This window comes from Haemaphysalis longicornis, unplaced genomic scaffold, assembly GCF_048455015.1.
Source record: "Haemaphysalis longicornis isolate Haplotype H1 unplaced genomic scaffold, Haemaphysalis longicornis Haplotype H1 scaffold_9, whole genome shotgun sequence".
NCBI classification, from domain to species: domain Eukaryota; kingdom Metazoa; phylum Arthropoda; class Arachnida; order Ixodida; family Ixodidae; genus Haemaphysalis; species Haemaphysalis longicornis.
The window spans coordinates 86513546-86534461 of record NW_027526460.1 but is presented as its reverse complement, the minus strand read 5'-3'; the positions used below and the strand labels follow the sequence as shown (position 1 = coordinate 86534461).

The window sequence follows — 20916 nt, the reverse complement described above, 5'->3', positions numbered from 1 at the left end:
TGGTTCAACCGTGACGTCCCATTTCCGTTAACGACTACCAGAGCAGGCCCGTCACCCCCTTCACCTCGAACTCGGGGAAGGCCTCGAAGGGGGACAGGGGGTCCCGTGGAGGCTTGGTGGCCTGAAGGATGCGCCAGATGTGGCCTGTCTCGTCGAGGGACACCTCCAGGAGGTCCCCTTCCAAGAGGAGCGCCTCGAGCCGCGTCTTGGCTCCCACGCTCAGCTCCAGCACGGGGTTCTCCACTTGGCGGGGCACAAGCGGAGACTTGCGCGCGTGCTTGCGCGGCGACGGGTTGCACAGCACTGGTGTGGGGGCACGAGGAGAGGAGAAGAAAGTGCAGGGAGGGGGGGAGGGAGAAGGGGGAGCATTAAAATGGGTGTTCCCAGCAGCACCGGGGAACGAGGCACCCTCCTCGACGCTGTTCCTTGCCCGGTTCTACCGGTTGAACCAGATTACTCACGCGGTGTGAATCGGCACTTACGTGAGCTCCGAGAGTTGCCTGGGGGGAGGGGAAAGAGAGAAAAGAGAGAGACGGAATTTGCAATGGCTGGGCTACTTTTGGAAATTACGGCGTCCAACACAGAAAAGCACAACAAATGTCACTGTAGCACAGTTAGAAAGGAGCGCAAAGTCCACTTCCTTATCTCCCCCTCAAAAAGGAGGTTTCAACACCTACTTACCAACGGCCCCTATATGCAGTTTTTTTTTTTAACAGCAGAAAAAACACGTGCTAAGGTGCCACCCACAAAGCTCGTGTGTGCATGCATTGACTATCACAACTAGATTAGCTTTTTATGACATCCAGTACCTAGCCGTCAATGCAGGCAAACAGGAAACTTGCTCTTTGGAGTGGCATACACTCCGAGCTTTGGAAATCCAAATTGGAAGAACAGTCTTAGCCTTAGCCACCTTCCAAAAGGTAAAGTAACAAGTACACTTGACTGGACTTGGTGATAGAGCCCCTGGGGTTGACATGTTGTATAATGTGTGAAGCAGAGAGTGCCGAACGAAAAGTCCTTACACGGCAGCGAATAAAAACAGGCCGATTGAAACACTCACCAGAGCTGTTCTTGGACGCAGTCGAGTAAGCGTGCTCCATGCTGCTGTAGCTTTCACACGCCAAAGGCTTCTCTTCGTCCACAGATGGCTTTACGTCACCATAGCCAGGTCCGTCGGAAGACTTTTTGAGAGTGGGAAAACGGAAGAGGGGGAGAAATAGGCCCAAAGAACAGGGAAAACTTGGGTTCACAAATTGTCTCGCACAAACACAAGTAAGGCTTCACGCTGCCCTGACGTAGCAAACATAAAATGTCTTCAACCATTTTCTACTTGTCTGTGCTAAACTTGCTTCCCTAGCATTAACCATGGCACTCCGCTGAAAGGGAAACACAAGTCAAAACACTTTTTTTTTTTTTTTTCATTGACCGAATTTTCGCATTTACTTCACCTATCCTTTTTTTTAGTACAAAATGAAAAGAAAATATGGACGCCAAGTTGGTAAAAAGAGCCTCTGAATATCTATTCAGTCGACTTTCAGCCACATTTGAGAAGCTTCCTAGCTCAGCAACGTCGCTGGCTGCGATTGCTGTCCTAGCCTAAGCCTTTCTCTTTCAACGGAGGCACAACGTCAGCTTTGTACTTCCACAGACAAAAATGTTTCCAAAAATTCTTCCTGCTTCTTTCTAAAGCTCCTATCGAGTCTTTCAATCCTGCGATGCAAATGTGGGAATGCTGTTGGCTGCCGCCATGACACTAACGTATCGTTTTGCGTCTCATTTCCTCAGAAAAGGTCCACATTTTCTGTTCCCCAAGCGATTGTGCATTCAATCAATTTCCTGCTCCTGTGAATGGTTTCGTAGCATGGCTGCATCTCTTCACTGCACAGCAAACCTATTACCAACAGCGACTACTAAAAAGAAAAATCTTTAGTGGGGTGCTAAATAGTAAAACAGCAGCATAGGATACAAACCAGAGACACCTCCTGCTCTGCTGCAACACCAGGTATTACATCTTCTGGTAGACTAGCCGTGTCCTGATCAGAGCCCATAGATTCACCTGCAAAGGAGAAAAAAACCATTCCAACCATTCAATCCACCCCCGCCTATCAAAAGCTCTTGTGAGATCAAAATCGTTGCGTTCCTGCTGTCCCCAATAACAGCCAGACGCCTCAATAACAGCCACACACCTGAAATGAGTACATAATGGGTTGCTACCGTATTCACGCGATTGTAACGCACAGGTAAGTTGAATAATGACATACTGAGAATTTAATCTGGAAAAAATTTTAAAAATAAATATTTGAAACAACTGACCAAGGTGCGCCCATCAAGGATTGGGTACGCCACAATTTACTCGCGCGGTCTTGACAAACTGTCTTGGATTGGATTGGATTGGATTTTCGGAGTGGCTAGTGTCCATGGAGATGTCGCTGGACACTTCCAAGACGATTTTAGCTTTACGCCCAATTGTAACACGCACACAAATTCGAAGGCTATTTTTAGCGAGAAAAGGCTGATTGATTGATTGATTGTGGGGTTTAACGCGCCGACGCAACGCAGGCGATGAGGCGCGCCGTAGTGGAGGGCTCCAGATTAATTTTGACCACCTGGGGATCTTTATCGCGCGCCGAAATCTCGTACACACAGCCGTTTTTGCTTTTCGCCTCCATCAGAAAAGCGGTAGCGAGAAAAGGCGCGCGTCAGAATCATGCAAATACGGTACGTAGCATGGTTACACCAAGCCTTCACAATCAGTACACAAGGCGGAAACGCTACTGCTTGTTGTACTGTGACGGTTCATTTCTTCCCTTCGTTTCCAACTTGACTGCAACTCAATTCATAGTCTTTAATGTGCAAACACGTAAGATTAATAAAGCTTAGCTTCTGTCCCACCTTAGAGGACTACTCTCAACTGCAGCTTGATTCTTAGCCTACCGTGCTAAAGTGTAAACTGATAAAGGTCAGCTTTCGTTACGACTAGAGAGACTACCTCACACTTACAGCTCACGGGAACCTAACAAAACAATGCCCAGCAGGGAGTACAAAATTAAATTCTTACCCCAAGGCAATACCTAAAAATATACGCAAGTCACCAAACAGGAGTGACAGCTACGCAAAAGAGAAGAATAGTAGGGAAAGAAACAGTGCCTCTACATTAGTCATGGTGCTGTGCTATCTATCGAAGGTTTGCAAAACAAGCCGCAACAAGCCACCTCAGCACCTCTGCCCCAAACTGGGTAGGCGTGACAAGCGTCCCTCACTCTTCTCGTGCGCTCGAAGTCCGCCAAAGGCCGACTGTGCCACGCTCTGGAGGTGGGGCTGCAGCTCAGGCTTGCTGGCTGCGCGGAGTAGCTCGGCACTGATGATCTTCTCTGTCTTCTCCCTCGCTGCCTGCTCCACCATCTTCTGGGAGAGCACCGAGAGCTTGGCCAAGGCCGCCGCCAATTCCTCCGTGGCCAGGGCCTGCCTCGCACGATCCTGCAGAGGGAAACCACACAGGAAGGATCGGAGATAGTGTTAGAGGGTGTGTATATATACGTATAATATAATCTAGGAAAAAAGGAAGCTCACAAAGAGCGCAAAGAAATAGTAGCAGTGACAACTGGGACACACAGCAAGAATAACAAGAACGTTTACTTATGTATTGGCAAGGGACTTAATGAAGGCAAATCCCTTGCCGATACATAAGTAAACGTCCTTGTTGTTCTTGCTGTGTGTTTGACTTTTTACTACTTTATACATATATGTATACTATATACATATATACATATATATATATGTATATATAAGGGTTGGCAGTCAAGAAAACCTCGGAAAGCCAAGGGGAGGATATGGTAGGTCATTGAAACAGATAAAGAATTTGGAAAGAAAGAAAGTGGAGAGGTTTTCGAGGTTTTTCGAGGTTTTCTTGAATGCCAACCCTTAATTTTGTCTTATTTTCAACGAGCCCCTCATTTCCCATTCTGATTCGCTATATGTATATATATCTATGTATACATATACTACTTTATACATATTTACCCAGCTTTGAATTGAGTGGCACTATTAGTAAAGTTCAAACATACTTCCAAAGTACGTTCTCAAATGCCAATAAACAATTCTTTCGAAACTATGACGCACAAAATTCAACCCCATGAACAGAGGGCTGCCCACATCGTGACAGCCAACCTCTGAAACTTCACCAATGAAGTTTACACCTCATGCCTTGCATTCCACTCATCCCGGTCCTGTGCTAACTACGACCAATTTATCCCCGCAAACTTCTTGATCTCATCTGCCCGTCTAACTTTCTGCCACCCCCTGCCACACCTGCCTTCTCTAGGGATCCACTCCGTTACCCTTAATGACCACCGGTTTACACCTTATGCTTTGCAGAGTTGGTCTACCAGGAGCTTGCATGAACGTCCCATAAGGCCGGCGTGGCATGAATAGAGAGCAGGGTAATCCCCCACCCTCCCCCCTTTCAGACGGAAGAGAGAGAGTCCCCCCACCTGCCAGGACATGGCGCGCTCCGTGAGGCACTGCAGGGCCTCCCCCTCGGGCAGCCGCACGGGCAGCTTCTGCAGGGACACCAGCAGCGACAGGATCGTCTCCAGGCGGGGGCGCCGTGAGCGCAGGCACGCGGGGCACAGGAACTGGCTCTCCTTGGCCCCGGGGGCCGAGGGGGCGCCCACGGGGGACGGGCACGAGGAGGCCGGTGCCCCGGCGGGGGAGGAAGAGCCGCTGGCAGGGCTGGCCCCGCCTCCCGCCGTACTGCCGCCACCGCTGTTGTTGGACTTGGCCGCTCCTCTCGACTTGGGGGTGGGCACACAGCTGGCTGCAGGGCAGAGGAGAGGAGATGCTCTGTTGCAGCCCCTTAGACAAGTGCTGGGAACAGCCTGACGTCGGTAGCAGGATGACAGGCAGCCACTATGCCCTCTTGGGGGGGCAAACGCAGTTCACTTCGGGTTGGTTGCACAAATTTCGCCACGCCACTGCAATATTTACTCGAATGTCGGCCAGCTTTGATTCTAAGCTGATTAATACCCAGACTCTAAGCTGACTAATTCGCAGAAGCTGCCCGAAATAATAAGGGTAGCAAAACGATTCTGCAACAGGCTCTACACCAGCGACGTTAGACCAGGGGAAACTACCGAGCGTACAAGCTTCACTTGCAATGTGCCACTAGTAACTAAGGAGGAGGTAAGGAAGGCTCTCAAAGGCATGGAAAGAGGTGAAGCTGCAGGTGACGACGGCATGACCGTGAATCTTTTGAAGGAGGGAGGAGATATTGTACCGGAAAAGCTCGCTGCTACATTTTCGAAATGTTCGAAGACTCAACAAGTGCCCATAGCCTGGGAAAACGCCAACAACATTATTTCGATTCACAAGACGGGAGAGACCCCGTGCGAACGTACCGTGGAACCAGTCCTTGCAGAGCTCGCACTGCAGCATGGGCTGCCCCGCGCCCCCGAAGGGGTGGTGGCAGGTGCAGTAGCGGGCCTGGCCAGTGTCTTCCAGTCGCTTGCGCAGGTTGTGCGCCCGCAGTTGCCGCATGCTCTCCAGCTCCTGGGCGCCCGACTCCTTGAAGGCCGCCACCTGATGGTGATGATGACGGTGGTGGAGCAAGGGAGGAGAGAGGCGCTAGTAATAGGAGACTACGTCCAGAGCTATACTACCCTGTCTGAACCTCGCCAAGAGGCCACGGTCCTTGTATGAAACACAAAACATTCGACTACTGAATCACTCCTGTTTTACTGACAGGAAGCACTGTTGCCCACGTTTCTTTCCACAGAATGCTGTGAAGCATTTATTAACTCTTTCGGGACCGCTCCATAGGCCATCAATCACACATGATCGATGGTTTCACGAGCCTGCAGAATACAAATTTATGCTCGATGGAACCCCTAGCGACATCTAGGAGATAGTTCGAAAACTGGAGTTTTCTCTTTTGTGAAGTTTCTTTTTTTATCGCCAGGCGGCAACACATCAGATATTTTATTCTGACGGGCAGTGGTTTCGAATGTAAACAAACGTGGCGTCATAGTCGCGTGAGCGCCATAAGAAATCCGCCTCATCTAGTCTCCCATATCTTCGCCTTCTACTGTGGATTTTAACGATGAGAGTGGCAGTGAAGAGTTGGAATGCGGCTTTAAAGATCAGATTTCAGCTCGACTGAGGATTCGGGTGTCGATCAGCCTGGAACATCAAACCGCGCTCAAAGGTGGGTGTTGGTTTAGGTTTCAATTGGCTCTGGAGTAGGTACCTGCGCTCGAAATATGTTCTGGGTGGTTTATATTTGTTCGCTAGGGTGTTAACTACCTATGGTGATGATCTCCTGCCGCCAGTGCAGAAACGGATCAAGTTTTCGCCGAGACGAGAGCCCAGCGTGTACCTGGGCGACGACGTAGCCATGGCCCTAGCGCCAAAAAGATCACACACTAAACAAAAAACCAGTTACACCTAGCCGCATCAAACTTTAGCGATGAAGAAACAAAGCAATGTGTCAGATTTTGTATATCCTGAAATAATTTTATTCTTTTTTAATATTTTATATTTACGCCTTTTTCTATCTTTTTCTGTAGTTTTTTTACGAAGTTCTTACTTTCAGATTTTTTCATGGTTCTATCGTCAGTGTTGAAGTAAAAATTGGTATTGTATGTCGAAGAACATATAAGTAGCTGCATTTTGGTATATGCTAAGGCAGGATGGGGCCTTTGCTTTATGTAATAAAAAATTTGTACTGAGACCTCCCTTTTTCATCACTTTTTCCGGCGGTCCCGAAAGAGTTAAGTTACAACAACAGCATGATTGACCTGTAATGAACCTTGGGCCGGCCTCAATACCGAGCATTATACGCCTCGAGATTCGCGATCGCTGCGCCGCCTGCCGCCGCTTCTCCGCGGCGTTTGCGGGATTACCGCTGCGTGGCTGATAGGTGGTCATGCAGTGTTTTGGTTTTCTTTCGCTTCTCTTTGCCTTTCCGCGCTCTAAACAACGTGTTATGGTGACGTCTGTAAGTTAACTGCACGTTTAGGGCGCTTAAAAAAAACAGCTGCGTCTTGGTAGAGCGCTCTAACGCCAACAAGAGCTACTTGGGGAGGCGGTTCTGCGCGCTTCTTGGCCGCTCTTGTGGGCGTCTGCGATGGCAGCAGCATATCACCGCTGTCACCTTCGAACACGTCAGCACAAGTGAATTCTATTTATTGTCGCCTTGTTTAGACCTGATGTTGGCACTGTAAGAGGTTGATTCGTTTTGCAGCGCAGACAACAAATGCGGCTTTGCTTCGAATATGTACGTCGTAGAAAAATATGTTTCGGGGACGTGATAACCCAATAGCTGACAAAACTTGTGCCTTTTATGGGAATATAAGCCACGCGAAAATGTTAAGTACAGAAAAGAAAATGTTAAGTCAGATATGTGCCCACTCATGCCTTATAGTAAGAACCAAGGTATATGTTAATGAAACCACGGGAAAATGAATGGTCTGCAAGAAAGGAATAAATAGAATAGTCGTACGGGAATAAGAAAAACGAGTGCAGCTTCTGAAATGCTAAAGACGTTTGTTTGAGCAAGGTAGTATTCACCAGACCAACTAGATGCGAAATGCACTGATATTTCGCTAGACATGCGGGGGGGGGGGGGGGGGGGGGGGGAGGAGGACGCTCAACTATCGTTGTGTACAAATGCACACCGAAATCAACGAATGAACATTTTAGTAATCACACACACAAGCTGCGTGTTCACTTTTCGTTTGTTTTTTGCCTTGAAAAACGGCTGATCACTCGGCGGACTCATTTTTTGAAGAATACAGGGTAGGCAGTTCACAAGCGATACGAGGTGTCGTTGGAAGAGTTGATTGATTGATTGCAGGGTTTAACGCGCCGACGCAACGGAGACGATGAGGCACGCCGTAGTGGAGGGCTCCGGATTAATTTTGGCCACCTAGAGCCTTAAGGCGCGCCGAAATCTCGTACCACGGGCTCGTTGGAAGAGTGTCGTATCTGATAACGGTCTCTGATTTCGGTTTATGCTAGATTCTGCAGTCTCCCTGTCTCATGACTCATATGACGGTGTTTCGTAGAAGAGTTTGGTCACGGACGCGGATTACTGTATAAGCCCATCTTCGCGCTTCTCGTGGAGGATAAATGTAACAGATGAATCTTTGCGAGCGCTCACCTCGGGACAAGACGACCCAGCATAAAATTTGTCGTCGTGTGCTGACTCCGGAGTGTAATTTTGCATTATCCATCGTACTTCTTTGGTACAATGTTTGTGAAATTTATGCCGCATTGGCTTGTTCATGGTACTGATCAACACCTGATATGTGATATTGGCAGGCGTAACTTGCGTGCTGTCAGGTATGAGTGCTCCGCTAGATTTTGTAAGTGTACAAAGTCGATTTACATCATAGTGTGTATGGCCGCAACATGACCATCGGAGGAAACACTGCTTACGGAGACACAGTCACTAAATTTCAGGGCAGCGGAATTGCAATCAGCTGCATGCAAATGCTGGCTTCGGAACGCCGCGGCCTGTGACACACGCCCGGCGCTCATATAGATCTCACTAAGATCGCGTCATAAACGTTTATACTCTCGTGAACATACCACGCTTGCAAACAGAGTGCCTGCTCCACGTTATTCGGTATTTCGAACGCGGACAAACGGTAAATCGCTGTCTTGAACGAGCCCCAAAAGCAACGGCGACAGGGGGGAGCGAGCCAGGGACTCCCGCGCCTGCTTTCGAAACGGGCCGCTAGGAGGATTTCAGTGGCGCCCCTACAGGCCGCGCTCGAGGCGTATAAAGCGATGCCTTCCAACCTACACTTGCGTTCATTACATGCGATATGTTGATAGTACCGATAAGAGCTCGCTACATGCCAGCAATACTTACGACTTTTTTGTTTTGACACAGAAGAGCCTAAAAGAAAATTCCCCCCCACCAAGCAGAACACGCTTGAGTTGGTTACATGCGATACTTCGCTAGTACTGATTAGAGCTCGTCAGAAGCGAGCAATACTTACGGCCACACCGCTTCGACGAAGAAAATCCTAAAGAAAAGGCAGCAAAGTGGCAAATTGTCGCAAGGTGAGCTCTCTCAAAGCAAAAAGGAGGTGCAGCTGTCTCAGCATGCTCAAATGTTGCTTTTGCCAAACAGCGACATTCTGGTCCATGACGAGTACAAGCCCGGCACTTTCCAGCACGATGGAAAACATTGATAAGGGTTAAAAACAATGCGCAGAATTGAGCTAACAGACCATTTAACTGTATTCACTCGGATCTAGGCCGATACTTTCTTTTTTTATAGAAGTCGTTTACAAAAGTCAGGGGCCGGCTTAGATTTGAGGATGCAGCTTTCCTGTCACCACGGACACTCACACCATCTCGCGACCACAGGCTTGCAGGTTTGCAGGCTCCATTTTGCTTTTGTTTGAACGTTTTGAACCCAGCTCTCAATGTTCCATGCTTGCTTGCATTCATCGCCACATGACCTCGAGAAGCGTCCGTGTTCGCGGCACAACGGCGCTCACCAAGTCTTGCCACTATACCGTGGCTTTTAAGCAGAAGATAGTCTTGGAGGCCGAGAGAACTTCAAACCTCCAAGCACAGCGTGACTTAGGCGTCGATGAGTACCTTTTTTCATTTGGCTTACATTCGAGGCAAGCTTTTTTTATTTTCTGACCTTCTGAATTTCGGGGGCCGGCCTAGAATCGGGGCCGGCCTAGATTCAAGTAACTACGGTGCAATAAAAAAACATCACGGGTCTTGGGGAAAAAATACTGGCACTGCTGGGGCTTGAACCTGGGGCATTCATTTTCAAAGCCCACGATTCTACTCCAAGGCTACTGACGCAGAACAGAGACTCCTTTTTCGGGGACGTTGTGGAAAACTTATTCCTGCTCGGTGCCGTGAATAGCCACCAGACAAAGATCACATCCTCCATCAAATAAACAAGGACACAGGCCTGTATTGTCAAGGAACTTTGTTCTGTCATAATTTCATGTACTAATGTTCCCGTTCATTGAGTGTGAAATGCAACAAGAAAAAAAAAAGGGTTGGTTACCTTGTTTATGGCGGATTCTAAGCCTAAAAATGCATTTTTGTTTGAAGTATTTTTGCGCAAGCCAGATTGTCGATTTTTTAGAGCCGATTTTTACCTCTACAACAAATATCGGACATAACGAGGTTTGAATGTACCCGCAAGGGAATGGAATCTCGCCGCCAAGAATGCGCAAGACTTGGGGAGCATAGACCACAACAAGGGGGGGGAGAAGAGAGGAAGGGTGCTGCTCACAATGGTGGCCGCATCCCTGGTGTCTTCCACTTTGATCTCGGGTGGCTCCTCCTTGTCCGAGAGTGCGGGGCCGTCCTTCAGCCGCTTCTTCTTCCCCCTCGCAGTGACCTGATAGATGCCGATGTCTCTGCGCGGTGACAGCACCTGAACACAGCCAACAGAACAGGGTACGCAAGGTGAGGCCAGAAGCGCTGGTGCCTACTGATGCCCGCTTTCAAGCCCTCCTGCTATACAACAAGACAGAAAGAAGTTGGGCTGGCTGGGGCGGGTTCGTGGAAGGAGAACTGCACAGAAGAAGACCACATGGAATATTTTTGCGCCAGAGAACAGAAAACAACACCCGGATAACCTTTGCATACTTTAACACTCGATTGATTGATTGTAGGGTTTAATGCGCTGATGCAATGCATGAGATGAGGAGCACCATAGTGGAGGGCTCCGGATTAATTTTGACCACCTGGGGATCATTATAGTGTGCGCCGAAATCTCGTACACACGGGCGTTTTTGCTTTTTGCCTTCACCAGAAAAGCGGCCGCCATGGCCGGGAATCGAACCCGCGTCCTCGTGCTCAGCAGCGCAATGCCTTAGCCACTGACCCACTGCGGCGGGTACTTTAACACTCAACACACCATCCCTTAACCCTTTGCTGTCCGTTGTAATGCCTTGCCCGAAAACGCAACACGGACGTAGCAGTCCGCAGCCGGGCTACACAAAACTTGGGTGCTCAAGGTTAATCTTGCCGTCTTTCTCCCCGTGATGCGCCCATATTCTTTGTAAACATGATGTGCCATCTCTTGACGGATAAGTAAACTTTGTTTCTTGAAGTTTTCTTCTTTTTGCACTAGAATGCAACACAATGTTCAGCATGGGCCTTCTGGATTCCAGAGCGTTTTCACGTGCGTGCTGTTCGCTGAAAGGCATAGCCGCTTCCTCATCACATGTGTTCTACGGTGGTGCACCGAGTAAAAGCGATAATGACTTCGGTGAGGAAGAGAATTGCGTGCTTCCATCAGTTAGTGATGACAGTGATTCGACAGAAGTGAGTGAGTGACGAAGGCCAAAGCAGCGGTGAAGACAGCACCATGTTGATCATAGCTCTGTGGGCTACGCATTTTGTCGAAAGAGAATGAATAGGTGGCGCAAGATGTTTTCCCGACAACTAGAGGTACCCATTGTCAATAGTTTTATTTGGATTTGCACACAGCTGCAGAATCATGTGGAGAAAGAGTAGCAAAGCCTGCAGTAGCACTGCAACCACACCCAACAGCTGGTGGGTGATCTGAGGGTTTGAACCAAAAAGCGGGGCCCGTCTGCACGTATGGAGTGCGAGGAAAGGGTATTTGGGATGAGCCATTTTATCTATAAGCTCCCAGGGCAAAGCAGCAAGAACTGCGCTGTTTGTAGCAATGGAAAAACAAAAGAAGGCAGGCGGGAAACTAATTTTCTGCAAAACCTGCACTAACAACCCAGGCCTGCACCCAGGGGAATTTTCCAAGCGGTTTCACATGCTGCTCAAATGTCGGTAAAGAAACTGCAAGCAGAATGCAAGAGAAAAAATAAATATTCTCCAAGTTTTTCCTGTGCAGTTGGTGTTTTTCTTTGCAGAGTCAAAAAAAAAATCGCATGACGATTACTATACTCCTTAATGCGAATAGCGCAAACTGCAGACTTCTCGATCACTGCGCATATATGCTGTCTCAGGAAGTGATCATGTGATCAGCAAACGCATGGCGACGCACGCAACTCTGCGGTTATCTCGCAGCGCTTCACTGCCACCGAGCATTTTGTTGCAAATCGTTTTTTAACCACCTGCGCAAATGTCACGTGGTTCGGATGAGCCACAAACGGCGGGGAGCATCTGGCACAAAGGCGGAGGTAGTAAGACATACTGAGCTGTGGTGACGCGCTGGAAGATGACACCGTAGCAGCGTAGCCGCCCTCCCCCTCACACTGTTGCCAGCTGTTCCTCTACATCTTCTTTCTGCTGGAGTGACCTGTTTGCTCACTCCGTTATGCTGTCGTCACCGCCGCAAAACTCAGGTACCACACGCCGAAGAGCTGCGCCCTAAAACTTCCAAAATGGTTGCGGACTGGAATGGCCGGAAAGCGGGTAAAAGTTCCCGACTGCAAAGGGCTAAGGATGAAAGCACCTAACCGGGTTCCCTGAAGGCCTACAAGACTAGTTGCACTGGGGTCCTGTGCTCCGTAACGACTTCCCCTCCAATGGAACCGTGCAGGATGCCTCGGCAGCCCATGGTTTCCAACCAGGGGCCTTCGTCTTGTATACGTACACAGTGTAACACATTCCACTGCACTTTCAGCAATAAGTTTAAAACTCTGAAGCGACGGCTCAGAATGCGAGCAAAGGAGGAGTACCTCGAGCAGGGAGTAGGCGGAGTTCTTCTTGAGGAAGGTGCGGGCGGTGCGCTCCTTCCAGGCCTTGGCCGCGGCCACCTGCGACTCCAGCTGGGGCAGCTGCTCCAGCCGCAGGGGGATGGGCCGTCCCCGCTGCACCAGCTGCTCCAGGCTCTCCAGGTACGGGTACTTGGACTCCGAGCCCTGCACGGGACGGTCAAGGGAGCACGGGTCTAGTCTTATGCGAGGGAGACACAGAGCAGTTCCCCTGCTCAAAGCACGGGAACGATAACACACCCATCTGCTTTGTTTGCACCACCTTTTGGAGGCTGCGACAGCAGTGCTACTTTAAAGGAGTACTGACACGAAATTTCAAAGCTGAGATAACTATGTAAAACGCTTCCTTTTCATCAGGAGATATCTCCCAGCAAGTTTCAACAGCAACCGTTCAGCGAAACATATTTAAAATCCATTTTAATCTTCGCCCGCACGAGAAAGCCCAGAGCGGGCCGACGTGACATCCTCTGCTACGTGCCCCAAACTGCCGACGTCGGGGCTCCCGTGACGAAGCCGACGCGCTGGCTGTGGTTGGCGCGCGCTGCTCGGGCGTGTGTACACGTCATGGTTTTGGGACTGACGTCATGCTGCCCGGGCCTGTGGGGACGGCAGAAACCTCGGCCGGTCTGGGCGCGCGCGCGCGTGCGCTCGCTCGCGCGCGCTTCCAGAGAGGCAGCGATACGGCAAGAATGGTGACGTCATGTTATACATGCTGTCATGGCGGCCACTCGGCGTTTTTCAGTCGAAACCGAAACTGGCACGAATAAACAACGCCGTAAATGAATGTTTACGCTGCGCTCGACCGTCTAATCTGTCATTCTATGATTAGTGGGCTGGTAAGCACGCATAGCAGCGAAAAAAACGTAACATAAAAATTTCGTGTCAGTACTCCTTTAAGACCAGTGGTTGGTGCAGGACTATGTTTCGAGTGTCTCCCAGACACACAAACACACACAAGCACTGCAGACTTGCCACTTGAAGTGTCGAACATGTTGGACATGTTCAACAGAACAGTGCAACGAAGCTCTCCAACCCTGAAGGCACTGACGACGTGCTATGCTTCAAACTAAGTAAGCCTGTTTGACCCATTTAGTACAACCAGCCATGACTGCAGGAACTATAAATGCACAGTTTACTGCACAAGCGCAGCAGCTGCTTTTACGAACGCCCAATGAGAGGCTACTTCACAAACCTGCAGGAGGTCGGCGCGTGCGCTCCACTCGGTGGCCCTGCGGAGGGCGTCCCGCAGGGAGGCCAGGCAGGGCAGGTGCACGGGGATGGCCGTGCCCTCGTCGGCCAGGGCCCGGCAGGCGTCCACCGGGTGCCGGGGCTGGGCTTGCAGGAAGGTCTTGGCCCGCTCCTCCCAGCGCTCGGCCGCCGTCAGCAGGCCCTGCAGCTCCCCAAGGGCCCGCTCCGACACCGGGTGCGGGGGCAGGGCCACCCCGGAGGAGAGCAGCCGCCGCAGCTCCTCCAGCGTCGGGGGCTCCCGCTCGTCCGGGGGGTCCGCCTCCCGGTCCACCAGGGTGGCACGCACCTCTTCCAGCCACCGCGCCTGCTGCACCTTCTGCTTCAGCTGGGGAACCTGCGTGCGTGTGCGGAGGGGGTGAGGGGGGCCTGGTGACACTAATCACATGTTCAAATGTGCCCGGGGCATCATCGCACAAGTTGGGCAACCAACCATCGGAAACGCAATGAAGTGAGACTGGCAATGCAGAAATTGTAAATGAAGTGGACAGCTGAGCAGGGACCCGGCCTTTTGGTCACATAAATGGCTTGGAAAATTGTATTTCGGGGGAACACCTTCATTTTGGCATTCAGAACTTGCATGTGATTACAATGAAGCCCTGTTGATACATCCCCCGGACTTACAACGATCCGCTTCCTACGACGAATCACCACAGTCCCGGCACACTCCCCAGAGAAACAATGCATTTTTTAAAAAACCCTCATAATATGACGCTCGGGTGCGCATGGTCCGCTTCATACGACCAACCCTGGCGCAGATAAACTGGTGTTTTTCCCATACATTACACTGCTTCGCCACGTCATCCCGACCTTTCTTTGTTCTTAACCCCCGTCTGATGCTGCTTGATGTGCAAAGGTCTGCAGGCGGGCCAGACCATTTGCTGGACAGGCGCAAGCAAGCAGGCGGGCACTCATGAGAGGGAGTTAACCTTCACCGGCCCTGCGCAGCAGCAGCAGTATGCCAACGCACCAACCGCGAGACGACAAAGTTCAGGTGGCAGGCGGACTGTAAATTTGAAGCTCTCATCGAGCCGCCGGTGAACGCGAAAACACATACGACGCCACCCTATGGCGATGACCGAAAACCCATTTTCCTAGCCCGCTCGATCCAGTTTCTTCCTTTCACGATGCTCTCTCTCCCTCTATCTCTGCTTATCGGTGTCTCAAAGCGGCATTGTTGCTCCGCCCCTTTCTTTGCCGCTTTTCTTCCATCGCTGCCTGGTACTATCATTCGTTTCGCTTGGCCTTGGCAGTTTCATTCTTGTCTTTGCCCCTCTCAATTTGCTTGGCCACGTTGCCCTTATCTCAAGCGCGCAAGGAGTGGGGCTGGCGAGCTATAAATAGTGCCGGAGGGCACTGGAGTTGCGTAGCGCGTGGAGCTTGGCTGGCAGGCTAGCTCGGACACCGTGGAGAGGAGGGGGCACAATAAGCGTTTCTTTTTGTTTTTTTAACTGGGTATTTTAGCTAAATGTTTGCAAATCACGCAAGAACGCACTAATATAGTAGTTTAAATAAGTTCTTAGCCCCCCTTTTGGGTGAGGCCGTCTACTAGGCAGGCATTTATTCACACCCTGGCCATATACAACACCCCGGACATACAATGATTTCACGCGGTCCCTTGAAATTCATATTATCAGGGTTCCACTGTACAGTCAGTCAAACTATTCAGCCACAAAAGACTGCACGTCCCACATGCGTTTTTTTTTTTTGTTTCCCTAATGATTTTTTTCAAGCCACGCAACAAAGACAGACCTCAAGCGTGGGGTTAAAAAAAAAACTGCAACATTTGCGACCCACTGTTTCCCCTTCCCCATAACTGTGTAAGGGCACCTTGGTGTAGATGGATAGCTTAAGCCTTCCTTTTTTTTTTATTTTCCTGGCCCCCTCTAATCTTGTTTTTGCACCAAACACTGAGCTTGTACACCACGAGAATGAGACAAACACAGGAACAGTCACTGTGCTCACACACAGCTTGCCTGAAGCTGCTGCGACAACAAATAACTATGGGAGTCATTACAATAGGGGACTGAGCGAATAGCAAAATAAGTGCAACAAGTAATGTCGGGACGGAACAAGGGGCACCAAACATGGCAGCATTATTGAAACACCCGTGGTGAACGTACTGACACCTCAATCAAAAAATAAAGGACACCCCCCCACCCCCCTACTGGAACATGGCAGCAACACCGAGATATCTGTGGCTAACGTAAAGACAGCTCGGTTTCGAGAAGAAAGGAAAGGAACTGAACGGCTCCTACCTCTGCCAGGTCCATGTCCAGGTTGAGGCCGACCTCGAGGACCTTTTCGAGCTGCTTGGACTCGCCCATCTCGTCCAGGCCGAGGAGGTCGCGGGCACTGCTCTGGAAGTCGACCACTCGGTTGACCAGGTCGCGGATCTGGGCAGACTCCTTGATCACGCAGGGCAGCTTGGACAGCTGCTCGTAGAACACCTGCACCACGGCCAAGCAGGAGGACACCGTCGGACGCACGCAGGCAGGGGGCACACATTTGGACGCTGCTGCTGCCGCTGCTCTCACTCACACCAACAAAGCTTAGAAGACGCTGGCAACAGAATTGGTCACCGGCCTTCATTCTCCCCTTGATAAGAATGCCAAAACACTTACCTACTTGATGCAACCGCTTACTTCCTTACACTGGATTTTACCCCTCCCAAGAGATACAATCTTGGAGTAAGGTTGGCTCCATCGTAGAACTAAGGACAATCGCGAGGAACACAGAGGACGCAATTCCCACCACTAACTGCATTCACAGTCATCAAAGTGCACATACGTAGTAGAAATACTCCCCAACATGGAGAAATACAGTAAGCTCCATGCCCAGACGAGATGAATTCACCAAACGATTACAAAGCCAGCACCTTTTTTTTTTTTCTGTCAAGACAGCAGAAGCCATGCTAACACACAAGTCACCTTTCACACCTAGTTGTCGTTGTCATCACCATCGTGCCCTGCAGTTGGCCTATCTACGCCCACTGCAGGGCAAAGGCCTAGACCTCCAATTATCCCGGTCCTATGCTAACTGCGACCAATTTATCCCCGCAATCTTCTTGATCCCATCTGCCCATCTAGGTTTCTGCCGCCCCCCGCCACGCTTGCCTTCTCTAGGGATACACTCTGTTACCCTCAATGACCAACGGTTATCTTGCCTTCGCATTACATGCCCTGCCACCGCCCATTTCTTCTTCTTAATTTCTGCTAGCATGTCCTAACACGCGTTTGTTCCCCGACCCACAGCGCTCTCTTCTTGTCCCGAAACGTTACACCTATCATCTTTTGTTCGATTGGTCGCTGAGTCGTCCTCAGTTTAAGTTGAACCCTTTTATGTTTCACACCTGATACACCTTGACAACATCACGTTCCATTTAACGCCTGTTCTATTTCTTCTACGAAACGTCACTCTGATCGATGCATGCACAGCCCGTGCAGTCACCCCCACCCCCAGCAAGAAGAAAGAAAGGGGCAGCGCCCACCGACCTGCAGCTCGTCGAGGGTGAGCCGGGGCGAGGCGGCGTACTTGCTGGCCTCCTGCGACTGGCGGTGGCGGGTGCGCACCTTGCGGCTCAGCAGCTGCTGGGCGATGGCCGAGCACTTGTCGGCCTCCTGGACAGCCAGCGTCAGCGACTGCAGCAGCTCCGTCGGGGGGAAGCGCTTCTCCTCCGCCTCCTGCACCAGCTCCCGCAGTTCCGACAGGGCCAGCTTCGCCTCTTCCTCCTCCTCCTCCTCCCCCCCCTCACCGGCCTCCAGGGCCCCCTTCACCCGGATGGCCCAGTTGTCGAACGACTCAGCCCGCACCTTCAGCCGGTGCAGCATCACGGGCAGCTCGTCCAGCGTGTACCGGTACCTGCACCACCACCAAGGGTGAACGACCGCCCCAGGTCACAACCTCCTCCCCATCCGTGGAAAGACAACACCTCGAGTCGAGCAGACAACAAGCCATGGAACAAGCTCAAGTCAAACAATGGGGCAACTTTGGGTCGACCCTCGGGACGCCGACGACCCGCTTGGCCCTACCGCCCACCTGAGGCAGTGGCTGCTGGGCGGGCAGTGGCAGAGGTGCTCCCGGTGGGGGATGCAGACCAGCTTGGAGCCGTTGCAGGAGCACGTGACGGCCGACAGGAAGCAGGTGGTCTTGCAGTAGTCGCACTGCCGCTCATCGTCCGGCAGCAGCTCGAAGGCCTCCCGCTCGGCGTCCGTGATGCCCCACTCGAGCAGGCGGCGCCGCTGCTCCCGCTCCGTCTCCACCATCTTCAGCATGTCCTGGTACGTGGAGGCCGCCAGGCTGATGTCCAGCCGCTCGGGGTCCGCCGCCATCTTGCACACCAGCTCGTCGTGCGAGAAGACGCAGAAGCGCCGCAGCATGCTGTAGTGGGACACGCACACCCGCCCAATGGGCAGCTGCAACGGCAGAGGGGAAAGAGGGGGCATGGTCACACACCAGGGGTGAGACAGAGAGCAGCTGTCCATGCTGCTTCGCTCAGACCTCACACATCGTGTCACGTTTAGTGGTGCAAATAAGGTGCTTTCTGTGCCAATCAAAGGTATCGAGAAGAGCACCGTTTCAGACGGCAAGTGCCCCTGCTTTTAAGTATACTCCTTTAGTGAGCATACTTCGCCCAGATGAAAGTGCAGTTGCTGTTTTACCACTCAGTGTGCCCACATAAAGGTGGTTGCTATTTAACAGCTTTGAGGCACACCCAACAAAGATTCTGAATCCACCTACATCAACCACTGCTGCTCACTTCGTAGTTATAGATTTCTGCACTTGTAACAGATTGAAACAGCAGACACAGAACAGGCATTCACTGCTGCAGTACCAGAGTTCACACCGCATGCACTTAATTTTCATCCCAGCTTTTCACTTCTTCACTTTTAGTTTCAATCAGCGGGAACGGTGCACCACAAATGCACTGGCAGCCCAGAGTAGTTGGAGAGAGCAAAAGCACACAAGGGTGTACAATACGATGAAAACCGCAGCACAAGGCAAGAGCACAGCCAATCACTGGGCACATTGTAAGGCATGATGTGCCATCGCAGTAATGACGGTTGAGAAAATGGGCACACTTGTATCGTTTTACTTTAGTACCACACAGGCAGAGGAACGACAGAGTCTTACCCAGTCAGCAGGTGCAAAATTGACAGCCTCAGCAAAATTGTAGCCCTGGTTGAAGCCAGCATGGTAGGAACGAGGAAAAGTCACCACAAATTCACCCGCGCTCTGGTCGATCCGGTAAATCTGAAAAGCGAGAGGCAAGACGCAGTCAAAAGTGTTAATGACCCGAACTGGACCAGTTTTACTGAAACCATTCTAGGCCACTGCCCACTGACATGCGATGGCACAAACAGCCAACTTTGAGTCTTTGAGGGTGGCTTTGAGTGTGGCAGACTGTTCCTATGCCAACACCCAGCCTCTCCCTTTCACAGCAGAAGAATCTCAGTGAGTAGTGCCTCATGGGATAAGGGGCAGTCCCGATGGTTGCCTTTAAATGCCCGCTTTTGTCTCTCACAGCATTCGGCGAGGCTAGTAAGCAAAATGGTGTTCTGCAATCACTGCATACTTCATTAGAAAATTCGCTGAAGCCACCTACAACTGTACCCTGAATCCCTTTTATGTTTATTGTACCCTTGCAACTTCTACTTTGCAGACTGCTTGGGAACTGTTTCTAAACATTGTACAAGGTCTGCACAGACTTGGACATCAAGTTTTCAGCCCGTAGCCACTACCAGTACACAAGTTACACTACAGAGTAGCACTACCCAGTACTCGATGTGCCGAGCATCTTGCACCGTCACAACTGGCTTGTGCCAGCTGCGTTTCAAAGAGCACACTAAGAGCAAGCAGCTCTGCAATGCCTGTGCAGCTTTGAGAGACACTTCGAATGAAGATCTTTTGTGGTGGCAGCTCGAAATCCTCCAGACCAACCAGCGTTAAAAGCATGCAGCCCGCAGCACTTACGCGCCTACATTTCACATTTGTGAGCAAACGGGACAGCTGTAGGCACTTGGAAAATTGCAGAGGTGCCACAATTGAGATTGTCGTCAACTACTGCGAGCAGCACAGCACCGTCATTTCGGCTTTTTTGTTACCTTTGCTTCTCTAGGTATTTTTACTACGCTGCTTGTGATTCCCCTTTTACGAGCGGTTTTGTCATTTCACCTGCAGACACTACCAACTCCACTACTCTCAAGACAGCATGCTGTGAACGTGCCCATAGCAAAAGCCCGAGTTCCAGTAGAGCCCTCTTTGTTGCAAGACCCACTCACGGGGACGCCAGAGGCCTGCAGGATGTTGGGGTTCATGATGGTGACCAGCTGGTGGAGCAGGTCGGGCTGTGCCTGGAACAGCTCGGGTGCCGCACACCGCATGGCATCCTCAAACACCTCCGCCTTGCCACCCGGCACCCCGTACCACGTCTTGGGCTCACCCCTGCGGCAGAGTCCACAGGAGCGCGTCATGCGTTAACAATGTCCACTGCCAAAGTGAAGAGACGCTTCTCCTTACCAGTGCAGGTAGTTGATGGAGTAACTCCAGTGGTCCTCGTTGTGCCAGCAGAAGGTGGCGAAGCACATGCCCACGTACATCCACGGAATCTGGGGAAGAGGGCAGGGAAAGTTTGTGTGTGCAGTTAGACGTGCGGGCAGCTCCTCTGGGGCCTCAAAACGGACATCTGTGTGCTTCGTTCCAGTTTGCCCACAAAAGCGGCTAAAGCAACTCCTGTGCCACCGACATTATTTTCCTTAAATACGGGCTCCAAAAACTTGTGTTACGCTGGAGTTGGACCTGGTGAGAGAAAAATTAAAGCCGCTCCACTCAATCTGAAAGCTGTCGGAAGTGCAGAGCAGTGATTTGCCATAATGGGCTGTAGTGCCGTTATCCGCTCACTGCTACCACCCCATGCAATCCAAATTTCCCGCCTTCGCAGTGCTCACGCCCCCTGCCTGAAACTGCGCCAGTGGGAGTTCTG

The 20916-nt window shown here is 51.0% G+C and overlaps 1 protein-coding gene across 7 annotated transcripts in view; it reads right to left on the bottom strand.

Moving 5' to 3' along the window:
- The window catches only part of Kdm5 (Lysine demethylase 5), a 49410-nt gene that overhangs the window by 9203 nt on the left and 19291 nt on the right, over positions 1 to 20916 (bottom strand). For 4 of the 7 annotated variants that reach the window (XM_077684841.1, XM_077684844.1, XM_077684845.1 and 1 more), the window contains exons 13-28: positions 20454 to 20542; positions 20216 to 20378; positions 19068 to 19187; positions 17973 to 18349; positions 17429 to 17795; positions 16193 to 16384; positions 13882 to 14271; positions 12654 to 12836; positions 10277 to 10420; positions 5397 to 5577; positions 4491 to 4816; positions 3261 to 3477; positions 1971 to 2056; positions 1061 to 1181; positions 483 to 500; positions 65 to 303 (exon numbers count right to left, since the gene is read on the bottom strand). In XM_077684841.1, coding sequence (XP_077540967.1) covers positions 65 to 303; positions 483 to 500; positions 1061 to 1181; positions 1971 to 2056; positions 3261 to 3477; positions 4491 to 4816; positions 5397 to 5577; positions 10277 to 10420; positions 12654 to 12836; positions 13882 to 14271; positions 16193 to 16384; positions 17429 to 17795; positions 17973 to 18349; positions 19068 to 19187; positions 20216 to 20378; positions 20454 to 20542 — 3213 coding nt within the window. The remainder of the gene's footprint in view (positions 1 to 64; positions 304 to 482; positions 501 to 1060; positions 1182 to 1970; positions 2057 to 3260; positions 3478 to 4490; positions 4817 to 5396; positions 5578 to 10276; positions 10421 to 12653; positions 12837 to 13881; positions 14272 to 16192; positions 16385 to 17428; positions 17796 to 17972; positions 18350 to 19067; positions 19188 to 20215; positions 20379 to 20453; positions 20543 to 20916) is intronic. The other 3 variants (XM_077684843.1, XM_077684848.1, XM_077684847.1) reach the window with 1 other exon arrangement.